Consider the following 12,368-nt stretch of genomic DNA (forward strand, 5'->3'; position numbering starts at 1 on the left):
TCTACTGATCAAATATTTTTTATATACAAAACTGTGTGTGTATATATATATATATATATATATAGAAGGAACTGCATGTTGCTGTAGGAGGTTCTGATAAACATTTGCATTCACTCTGCCATGTGTCTGTGTAAGAGGCGAAGACACCGAGCACACACAACCTGAGACACCAAGCACACAATTCCCGAGACACCAAGCACACAACCTGAGATAACAAGCACACACAACATGAGACACCAAGCACACACAACCTGAGACACCAAGCACACACAACCTGAGACACCAAGCACACAACCTGAGACACCAAGCATAATACCTGAGTCACCAAGCACAAACCCTGAGATAACAAGCACAAAACCTGACATAACAAGCACAAAACCTGAGTAAAACTTGTACTTTCACTCAACAAAAGTACTTCTTTCGCCGTTTTTAACATTTAACATCAGATCAGTCATATTTAAAATGAGAGAAAATTCAACAAACCGTTGAGTACCAACGAGATCATCGCCGCTTCGTGGGCTTCACACGGAGCGTGTAAACTGCGCATGCTCCTTAACCTTGCGCTCAAACCATGCCCGCTTGATGTCGTCAGACCTGAAACACCCAGTATTTAGTCTGTGCCGAATCGCCTCTCTCTCTCTCGCTCTGGTTTTATTGGCGGGTCGCAACGAACTTGTTCAGGTGCATACCGCCACCTACTGTACCGAGGTGTGCAACTTCAGGGCTTCATGTACTTAGCATAGTTATAATCATAAAAAAAAATAAAAAAGCCCACCCCAAAAATAATTTTTCCCATTTCCCATATACTGTGCTCTAACCCTGTATCTTTAAGAAAATGAAAGAGAGCCTTACTACATTCCCACATTTTCTCATCTGCCCCCAAAATCCCTGTTGAATCCTAAGTGCATAGGGATTTACATAGAAAAAACACATAGCCTACAAATAATAATAAAAAATGTCAGAGATATTCAAAGTTAAATTTTGAAAATGATGATTTCTTGTTGTCCGAATTAGTCGGTGCCAATTCTATTACTGTCAAACTGCCAAGTCAGAGTGACAAGTGTTGACATTCAAACACACACACGCACACACACGACTATCAATTCTGTTACATACTCTCAACAATGACACTCTACCTTTGTAACAGAGTTTGACAGTAATAGAATTGACACTGACTAATTCGGACAACAAGAAATAATCAATTAATCATATAAATAATTAAAAATATAACTATTTGAAGAAAAAAAAACTGAATCAGAATGAGCTTTATTGCCAGGTATGTTTACACATACGAGGAATTTTTTTAGTGACAGAAGCTCCACAGTGCAACAGAATGACAGCAAACAAGACAGGACACATATAATAAAAAGAATAATATACAAATATACAAAATAGACAATGTACAAAATAGCACAAACACAATATATAATATAGACAATTATGTATGTACAGGTATAATATGTGCAAATTTGAAATGTAAGTAAGTATGTGTGTTAAATAAATAATGTATAATAGTGTTGCGTGTTCTACGTTTATTGTTAAGTGTTCATGAGATGGATTGCCTGAGGAAAGAAACTGTTCCTGTGTCTGGTCGTTCTGGTGCTCAGTGCTCTAGCTGTAGCGTCGACCAGATGGCAACAGTTCAAAGAGGGAGTGTGCTGGATGTGAGGGGTCCAGAGTGATTTTGCTAGCCCTTTTGCTCACTCTGGATAAGTACAGTTCTTGGAGAGGGGGGTGGGTTGTACCAGTGATTCGCTCAGCAGTCCGGACTATCCTCTGTAGTCTTCTGAGGTCAGATTTGGTAGCTGAGCTGAACCAGACAGTTATTGAAGTGCAGAGGACGGATTCAATGATGGCGGAGTAAAACTGTGTGAACAGCTCCTGTGGCATGTTGAACTTCCACAGCTGGCGAAGGAAGTACAGCCTCTGCTGGGCCTTTTTAACAATGGACTCAATGTGATTGTCCCACTTCAGGTCCTGAGAGATTGTGGTGCCCAGGAACCTGAATGTCTCCACTGTCGTTACAGTGCTGTCCATGATGATGAGTGGAGGGAGAGCAGGGGGGTTTCTTCTGAAGTCCACGGTAATCTCCACAGTTTTGAGAGTGTTAAACTCCAGGTTGTTAAGACTGCACCAGACAGCCAGCTCTTTAACCTCCTGTCTGTAAGCAGACTCGTCACCGTCCTGAATGAGGCCGATGAGTGTGGTGTCGTCTGCAAACTTCAGGAGCTTGACAGAGGTCTTTAGAAGTGCAGACATCGGTGTAGAGGGAGAAGAGCAGTGGGGAGAGGACGCAACCCTGGGGAGCGCCAGTGCTGATCGTATGGGTGCAGGATGAGATTTTTCCCAGCTTTACTAGCTGTTGCCTGTCTGTCAGGAAGCTGATTATCCACTGACAGACGGTGGTGGGCACAGAGAGCTGAGTTAATTTGGGCAGGAGGAGGTTTGGGATGATAGTGTTAAAAGCCGAGCTGAAGTCCACAAACAGGATCCTCACATAAGTCCCTGGTCTGTCTAGATGTTGCAGAACATAATGCAGTCCCATGTTATGATTTCATGGCCACAGACATTAGAGCCACAGGTCTGTAGTCATTAAGCCCAGTAATTTTGGGTTTCTGTGGGACGGGGATGATGGTGGAGCAGCGTTTGAAGCATGAGGGGACTTCGCACAGCTCCAGTGATCTGATGAAGATCTGTGAGAAGATGGGGGCCAGCTGGTCAGTGCAGGTTTTCAGACAGGCTGGTGTCACACCGTCTGGGCCTGGTGCTTTTCTTCTCTTGTTCTTTCTGAAGACCTGGCGGACGTCATCTTCACTGATCTGGAGTGCTGGAGGGGGTAGAGGGGGGTTGCAGGAGGTGTGAATGGTGTTTTTTCAAACCTGCAATAAAACTCCTTCAGATCGTCTGCCAGTTGTTGATTCTCCACAGTGCTGGGGGATGGTGTCTTGTATTTGTTGATAGTTGTTGATTCTCCCCAGTGCTGGGGGATGGTGTCTTGTAGTTGTTGATGTCTTTCAGACCTTTCCACACTAAAGAAGGGTCACTGGAAGAGAATAGGTTCCTTAGTTTTCCAGAATAATTCCTCTTTGCCACTCTGATCTCCTTTTCCAATGTGTATTTGGCCTGTTTATACAAGAATCTGTCCCCATACCTGCGAGCATCTTCTTTTGCCTGACGGAGCTGTCTTGAGTTTTGCAGTGAACTATGGTTTGTCATTGTTGTAGGTTAAATGAGTCCTGGTAGGAATGCACATGTCTTCACAGAAACTGATATAGGAATGCACAAGTCTTCACAGAAACTGATATAGGATGTTACAGTCTCTGTGAGCTCGTCCAGATCGGTGGCAGCAGCTTCAAAAACACTCCAATCAGTGAGGTCAAAACAAGCTTGTAAATCCTGCTCTGCTTCATTAGTCCATCTTTTTACAGTCCTTAATACAGGTTTAGCTGATTTCAGTTTCTGCCTGTCTGTATGAGATGAACTAAACAGTAATCAGAGAGCCCCAAAGCTGCTCTGGGTACTGAGCGATATGCATTCTTTATTGTGGTGTAACAATGGTCCAATATACTACTGTCTCTGGTGGGACATGTAACGTGCTGTCTATATTTTGGTAGTTCACGGGAAATGGTAGTTCATGTTTGGTAGTTCATGCTTTATTAAAGTCCCCAAGAATGATTATAATGGAGTCTGGGTGTTGTTGCTCTGTCTCTGTGATCTGATCAGCGAGTTTCTGTAAAGCCAGGCCCACGTGTGCTTGCGGAGGAATGTAGACACTCACGAGAATGAACGGGAAAAAAATATTATAATGACTTTTGGACACCAAATGTACCTGCAATTATAGAATCACCCATATATGCACATCCAACCCAGTTTCATGGCAGTTCGTGATATTGTCACGAAATTTTATCTATTGATTCGTGTTCATGGACACGAATTTCCCTCTTTTTTCGTGTCACTCAGCACGAATTTCCATCTAATGTATTTCAATAGGAAATATCTTTCGTGCCCTCCACCACGTTTTTCTTTTTGCCACTGGGTACCACAGACGCTGTATATTTTTTTCTGATTTGTTATTCTTTTTTATATTCAAGCATTATTACTCAACATATAATCCGGAAATTTTATCCTTCTTTTTATTGCTTTATATTCTGTAATCTACTCGCTATTATAAACCAGCGATTCCTTGCGGTCACATATACTATAACGTTACATATACAAATATACGAGACTGCGTTAATTAGAGCTTTTTTTTTAAATATTCAAGCAATATTACTCAACATTTAATCAGGAGATTTTATCCTTGTTTTTATTGCTTTATATTCTGTAAGCTACTCGCTATCATAAACCATCGTCAGTGGTTCCTTGCAGTCAAATATACTATACATACATATATACACTGAACAAAATTATGAACGCAACACTTTTGTTTTTGCCCCCATTTTTCATGAGCTGAACTCAAAGATCTAAGACTTTTTCTACGTACAACAACATCTCCAAAACTGCTGTGAGAGTAACTTCATGAGCATTTTACCGTTTCATTTGAGTAAAACTAGCCTATATCACACAGAAATTTAAAGGTATTCACGGCAACCTGTCAAAATAAAAGTTCGGTTTAACTTGAAGACACTGTGCCAGAGATACTGTTCAGTAAAATGTACATAATATTACTAATACTATTAGTACTACTACTAAAATTATTAAAACTTAAATTTTTAAGCAGTAATCACACATTTCTTCCATGTTGTTAATAGTAAATCCCCTTTGTTTGCCAAACAATTAAGTTTGTTTAATTTTCAATGTTTAAAATATAAATTAAATTAATGTATTATGCCTTCATTTGATAACCAGAAAAATTTAAATACACAACACATAATTTCTGAGGAAAAAAACATTTCATAAGGCTATTTTAAGAATAAATTTGAATAAATTAAGTTGTTTTTATGCATTCAAATGATTAGACATGCTAAAACTGAGATTTTGGTAACAATAAAACATAGTGAGAAAAAAAAAACATTTCATAACGTAGTTTTTGTTAAACTTTCAATAAATTGATGTGAAATTGTAAAAGTTTTATTATTTTAATGAATTAGACACGTTTTTTGATTAATAAAATGTAATTTAACCATTTAAAAAGGAGTCCAGAAAAATGAAAACAGAAAAAAAGGAATTTGGAAAAAACAAAATGGAATTTGGGAAAAATAAAACAGATTTCATAGGGCCCTACACAGGTGAGCACACTCCCACCAGCGGACAGAGAGTGCGCATTTGAAAATAGGTTGCGTCAAATATAATTTAATGTAACATTTTAGAAATTAGTCTGATTCAAAGGAGAATCAAAAGGCAGATTCCTGACTGACGAGAGGAGATGATGGGGATGGAGGAGGGTAATTTCAACGCGAAAGCTTTTGATAATACTGAAGGATCTTATATATGGGTGCTGTGATAGGTGTCTCATCCCTATAGGTAGACGTGGATCAGCTGAGAGTCAGCTGATACGAGCTTGACTAATGTGACCTGCCGGAACTAACACTATGCTCAATGATTCTTACAGTGTTTCCTGTCTGTGAAACTCCTTTCATACTGATAACCAGAGGTGAAAAGTCCAGGTTCAGTAAGTAAAAGTCCTCCTCAGTATTTTGTTCCAGTCACCTGGATTTGCTAATTAGCACAGTTTTTCAGTCAGGAGGTAGACCTAATTAGTGAAATCTGCTGGCTGAGTTCATGAGTGGAATAAACATATTGCAGGACTTTTACTTTCTGACCCCTGGACTTAACACCTCTGCTGATAATATATAAAACAATTCTCTCAAGTGAATCTTTGTGTGGTTATTGTAAGGGAAACAGGTCAATCTAGCTCAAAGAGAATTATTTTTTAATTTTAAAGGGAATTTGGACAGAATCACTGTTTGACGGCTGATCACTGAGTCAGCCAGCGATTAATTGAACGAGCCGTATAACATCAACTCTGCAATGGATATTAAAATCCAAAATATAGTGAAAACACTATTAATTAGCACAGTAACAAGATCGGTAGTTTAAGACATGAACTTGTAAACACAAAACACAAGATACTTCTCTTTTCAATATAAAAGACTTTATTGGATCAATCTAAGACATAGAAACGAAACAAACACAAACACACGCTCCCACATATTCACATAAGTTGCAGAAAGAGAGAAAATGAGGAAAGAATGAGTTTAAGAGAGTGAAAATGTGAAATCCCAAGTTTATAGCAACATGTGCAATTGCTTAGACCTGAACAACCATCAATCATTTAATTAACCCTCGCATTGAGTTCCTCAATGAGGCTGTTAAACTTTATATTAAATGCTAGTGATGTTCGGTTCTTGAACGAATCGTTCTTTTGAGCCGGTTCACAAATCGAACTGAATCGAACTTTAATTCCGGGTTGATGACACAGGACGCACAGCCGAAGTAGCACGTCCAACTCAAAAAGAACCGATTGATGAGCCGTGGCGAAGTTTACCGAGGATTACAGAGGACTCAACAAGCACCGAATGAGCCGTGGCGAAGTTTACCTAGGATTACAGAGGACTCGACAAGAACCGAATGAGCCGTGGCGAAGTTTGCCGAGGATTACCGAAGATTCTGATGAGTGAGTTGACGATACTGTGCAAGCCTGAGGCGCATATTGGAAATATGCTTATTATGACTGTTATAAATTTACATTTTAGTAAAACCTGCAAAAACCTTTCTGTTGAGTGATGTAAATAAATTTTACAATAGTTTGTGTATGTATATTATATTTAAAGTTGCTCAAGCAAAGTTTATAAGACTGGTTTATTCATTATACTGTAGATATGTAGAACATATCCGCGTTTGTGCATCAATGTCTGTAATGTGTGCTGTAGGTGTAAAACTTTTAGGAATCTTATCCAAGTTGTAGGCTAGTCAGTATTGGTCAGTCAGGCGTAGGCTATCTGACATAAAGGATCCTCGAATGAAACTGTGACCACAAACACCATTTGAATTATATGGCAATAATCAGCAATATGCTTTCACACAAATAACTTTATGTGTTGAAACAAATGACTTATTTGAATTTTTCATTGATACAACATGGCACTGAGTTGTTAGAAAAGAAATGCGTAGAGACGTTATTGCTTGATGACGTCAGGAACCGATGAATCGGCTTTTTGAACCGGTTCAATGAGCCAATCTGTCTGAAAAGAACCGGTTTGCAGAAATGAATCGGACTTTGCATCACTATTAGATGCACCAGTTCAGCTAGAATCTGAAGGTACTTGCGTTGCCTGTGTAGGGGGTCCCCTTTGGCTGACGAATGGTGCGGGGTCAGTGGCTGGTTGAAGTTTGAGACGGTCACAGTCAGAGTTGGACTTTGTGGCAAAACTTAACTCAGAACGCGAAACTCTCAAAGGAAAAAAAAAATCAACAGAAAAAATAAAATAAGAGTGTGACGAGACTAGATGGATTTTCTCCTCATGATGTATGGAGCAGCTGGTATGTAAGCCAGAGCATGCTCAAAGAGCGCTAAAAAAACTGCGGCAAAAAGCGATGGCGAAAAGCAGTGGTGGCAAAAACAAATTTTGTTGGTGTCCTGAGTTTTTAAACTGGGCTGTTGGACACATCCCAAATGGTGTCTTGACCAATTAGACATTGTTTTAGCTAGCGGTGTTGCTATGTTTCTCCTCCCAAAATCAACATGTTATCTTATCAGTCACATGGACGGAATTTTCCTGCTCTTGCAGAGTATAATTTGGATGCGATTTTTTATAACTAGAATATAATACATTTTACAAAGAATTGATTGATAGAAATGTTTAAAGCATGAAAATTCAAACACACACATACTAGACACGATTATAAACCTATAAGCTATTCAATAGTTATTCAAAATTATATACACATTGGGCCTCATTCATGAAACACGAGCAGAATTAATTTTTGTGTAAATCGTTCGTAAAGCCGTTCTGACGTAAACTTTCTAATTCATGAAAATGTTCGTATTTTAAAAATGTTAGTTGGTAGGAAAGAAATTTACACCTGCTCCCTACCACATGTAAATGGTGCATAAAACGTTCTTCTGTGTTCATTTTGGCAAACTGATGACACTGAATTTGATGCACTGCCATTTTAATATTTTACAAGTTCGTTTACTCCATTTTTTCCCCTTTTCTTGTAGCTGAGAGTTGATAAACTGTTTAGCTTTGGGTAAAACGCAGCGCTTGTCACGGTCACTTTTTACCCAGCCGTCCAATCAATGGAGGAGGGGCGGGACAAATACTACACCGACCAATCATCTTACTTGTACAACAACTGAGCAACAATAGAGGTTCATATTGCTTGTTACTGCATTTTTATATTCAGTAATATTCTTCTTATTGAGATACTAGTAATATGTTACTGCCGTGGATCTTTCAAATCATAGCAACCAAAGCGTCTCTCAGCTAGAAAAACGCTGTGCCAAAAGCGTTCTCCAGCACCACCAGCTGGCCGTTTTAAGAAAAGCGCCTGACAGTTTTTCAGCTGGCTAAAAACGCTTTGGTGGACACGTTATTGAATATTTATTGTTAGCATTTATGCAATATACTGGAGCCAAACCTAAGAAAGTAGACCAGAATATTCCACTGCGTTCCTGGACACGCAATTTACGTAGCTGTAATTCATAGGTGGGGATTATGCTAATTGTGAATGAGTGTGCACGAGCGCCCTATTTACGAATCATTGGAATTCATTAACATACACATGTTTAACTACCAAATCTGATGTGTACGAAGTGTTTGTGAATTCGGAGGAGAGTTTTCAGGAAGGTCCGTTTTACGTGCAAATTACTCAGAATTTACTCCTATATTTACGAATGTTTCATGAATGAGGCCCAATGAGTGATTAGGACATGATAGTCAAATGTGTGGGTTACATACATAATATGGAGTTATGCATAGGAATGATTAGTTGCTCATAAGTCATTTAAGCATCATTTAGGTGCATATATACATGTAAAGGCAGTCTCTGTGCCATTCTGTGAACGTGTGGACATGTTCGGTGAAGAACAAAGGTCAAAAGGGTTTAAAAGGAATCTCAGTCTGGTTCTTGTCTACTAGGTGAGGAAAGTCAATCCGAGGAAGTCTTTAGCTCGAGATTTCTATCATGGATTTACATGTGATGGTCATGCTGTGCGTCTCTTTGACCATCAATCTTGGTTACTTGCCCCAAATTTGACAAACTCTTTCCTGAGCTGGAACTATCAATAAGTGTTCTTTTGTTTTAATGCTGTGAGCTGTACAAAACTGCTAGTTGGTGGACTTGCTTCAGACTGGGTATCGTGGACAGATTTATGACGTTGTCTTGTTATTCTGGGCCTCTTTGTGGAATTTGGCTCTTTGGGTTGTTTCAACACCAATCTAATCGAATCTTACTCCCTCCTGAGTTGGAATTATCAATTAGGGGCCAGATTTACTAACAGCTTGCGCCAGCGCAAACCGTCTTTGGGCATTAAAATTGTACTGTCAGGTTTTACTAAAGACATGCAGTGAGGAATTAGCGCTGAAAAGGCATGATTGGCAGCTGAAATATCCCACTCCGGTGTGAATACTAATGTGGACTTTGAGGTCTCCTTGTTGACAGAAACTCTTTCCACACTGTTGGCAGGTATAAGGATTCTATACAGTATGAAATCTCATGTGGGTTTTGAGGCGTCCTTTTCGAGTAAAACAATTTCCACACAGTTTGCAGGTGTAAGGCTTCTCTCCAGTGTGAATTCTAATGTGGCTGTTAAGGGTTCCTTTTTGAGTGAAGCTTAGTCCACATTGAGGGCAGACAAAAGGTTTTTCTCCAGTGTGAATTCTATTGTGCATTTTAAGGGTTCCTTTTTTAATGAAACTTTTTCCACATTGTTGGCAATTGTAGGGCTTCTCACCAGTGTGAATTCTCAAATGGATTTCAAGGCTTTCTTTTTTAGTGAAACTTTTCCCACATTGTTGGCAGTTGAAATCGCTCTCTTTAGTGTGAATACTCATGTGGACTTTGAGATTTCCTTTTTGACAGAAACTCTTTCCACACTGTTGGCAGGTGTAAGGTTTCTCACCAGTGTGAATTCTCAAATGGATTTCAAGGCTTTCTTTTTTAGTGAAACTTTTTCCACATTGTTGGCAGTTAAAATATCTCTCTCCAGTGTGAACACTCATGTGGACTTTGAGATTTCCTTTTTGACAGAAACTCTTTCCACACTGTTGGCAGGTGTAAGGCTTCTCTCCAGTATGAATTCTCATGTGGTTTTTAAGGTCTCCTTTTTGCATGAAACTATTTCCACACAGTTTGCAGGTGTAAGTCTTCTCTTCAGTGTGAATTCTAATGTGCCTGTTAAGGGTTCCTTTTTGAGTGAAGCTTAGTCCACATTGAGAGCAGGTGTAAGGTTTCTCTCCTGTGTGAATTCTAATGTGAATGTTAAAGGTTCTTTTTTTATTAAAACTCTTTCCACATTGTTGGCAATTGAAATGACTTCTAGTTCCTGTCTTTTGAGCTTTCTTTTGTAAAGTCTGTCTAGTTTGTGAGCAACTAAAATTTTCTCCAGTGAAATAATGTTTCTTATACTGATCTTTGCCTTCCATTTCATTTGGTTCTTCACTTTTCTCTTTCAGCGGCATCAGGTCTAAAGCAGAAAGAGACCAATACAAGTTAATCCCATTTTAATGACACAAAGCAACATACATTAATACATTTCAAAATAGCAACATGTATGCTTGATACTACCCACCAAGCTAGTGGTTCTCAATTTCAGTCCTTGTGACCCCCACTCTGCATATTTTGCACATCTTTTTTAACACACCTGATTCAGATAACCAGCTCGTTAGAAGAGAGCTCCATGCATGAACTGTTTTCCGATTGACATGGTTCAAATCATACTCATCTGACAGTCTTCAGTGTGTAGCAGTGAATGAAGCGGTATCATATCATTCACAAGAGCAGTATGGAGTGCCACAAGGCTCAGTACTAGGACCATTGCTTTTCACGCTTTACATGTTACCCTTGGATACTCAGCTCTATATTTCTTCACGGCCCGATGAAACATACCAATTCGCAAAACTAATGGAATGCGTATTTGATATAAAAAACTGGATGACTAGTAATTGCCTACTGCTAAATTCTGAAAAAACAGAGGTGTTAATTATCAGACCAAAAACTCCCACATGTAATGATCTAGAACATTGTTTAACACTTGATGGCTGCTCTGTCAATTCTTCGTCATCAGTTAGAAACCTAGGTGTGCTACTTGATAACAGTCTTTCATTTGAAAGCCACGTTTCTAGCATTTGTAAAGCCGATTTTTTCCATCTTATAAAAATATTAACTAGATGAGTCCCAGAGACAGATCCCTGGCAAAGACCTCATAACCTAGACGGCCATCGTTACAAGACCATGAGAACTAGATGAATCCTCTGCTAAATCTGATTTGTTTTGCAGCCTGGAATTAAACCACACCATGTTGGTTTTGTCTGGCCAGAGGAGAACTGGCCTCCCCAACTGAGCCTGGTTTCTCCCAAGGTTTTTTCTCCATTTCTGTCACCGATGGAGTTTTGGTTCCTTGCCGCTGTCGCCTCTGGCTTGGTTATTTGCGGAAGCTTAATTTCTGGCAATACTGTCGACTTGAATGCACAGACATTATTTTAACAAAGCTGGATGATGACATCACTGAATCAATGATGAACTGACTTTAAAGGTGGGGTAAGCGATTTTTCAAAAACGCTTTAGAAAACTGATTTGGGCCGAGTAGCAAAACAAACTTGAAGCCAATCAGCAGTAAGGGGCATGTCTACTCGTGATGTGGAGGAGACAGCGTTCAGTGCACAGGACGGACATTAGCCGAGCCGAGTGACAGAAAGATAGAGATGGTGAATAAAAAACAAAAGAGGACACCAGAAATCGCTTACCCCACCTTCAACCGTAAATTGAGTGTTTAATATAGTCCTTTTGCATTATCAACACACTATTTTTCAGTTTAAGACTGTTAAGCTGCTTTGACATTCTGTATTGTAAAAATCACTATATAAAAAGGTGACTTCACTTGACATGGTCCCTACACAGTGTTCATTGCTCCCTACTCCCTGAGACTTGCAATTTTGATTGCTTCCATTGTCCTCATTTGTAAGTTACTTTGGATAAAAGCGTCTGCTAAATGACTAAATGTAAATGTACTCAGTAGTTTGTATGGCCCCCACGTGCTTGTATGCATGCCTGACAACGACCCCAACCCCAATTAGACACACCTGAACCAGCTAATCAAGCTCTTACTAGGCATATTAGAAACTTCCCAGCAGGTGTGTTAAGGCAAGTTGGAGCTAAACTCTGCAGGACACCGGCCCTCCAGGACCGAGTTTGGGCACCTCTGC

The 12,368-nt window shown here is 39.5% G+C and overlaps 1 protein-coding gene across 1 annotated transcript in view; it reads right to left on the bottom strand.

Annotated features, from left to right (window-relative positions):
• Nucleotides 1-9,626: 9,626 nt before the first annotated feature.
• Nucleotides 9,627-12,368, bottom strand: part of LOC107698808 (gastrula zinc finger protein XlCGF8.2DB-like) — a 13,361-nt gene continuing 10,619 nt past the window's right edge. Inside the window, exon 3 of the mRNA XM_016499916.1 lies at nt 9,627-10,630. Within this exon, the coding sequence (XP_016355402.1) occupies nt 9,642-10,630 (989 nt within the window). The 3' untranslated portion in view covers nt 9,627-9,641. The remainder of the gene's footprint in view (nt 10,631-12,368) is intronic.

The sequence above is a fragment of the Sinocyclocheilus anshuiensis genome, unplaced genomic scaffold (genome assembly GCF_001515605.1).
Source record: "Sinocyclocheilus anshuiensis isolate Anshui unplaced genomic scaffold, SAMN03320099.WGS_v1.1 scaffold1447, whole genome shotgun sequence".
Lineage (NCBI taxonomy): Eukaryota > Metazoa > Chordata > Actinopteri > Cypriniformes > Cyprinidae > Sinocyclocheilus > Sinocyclocheilus anshuiensis.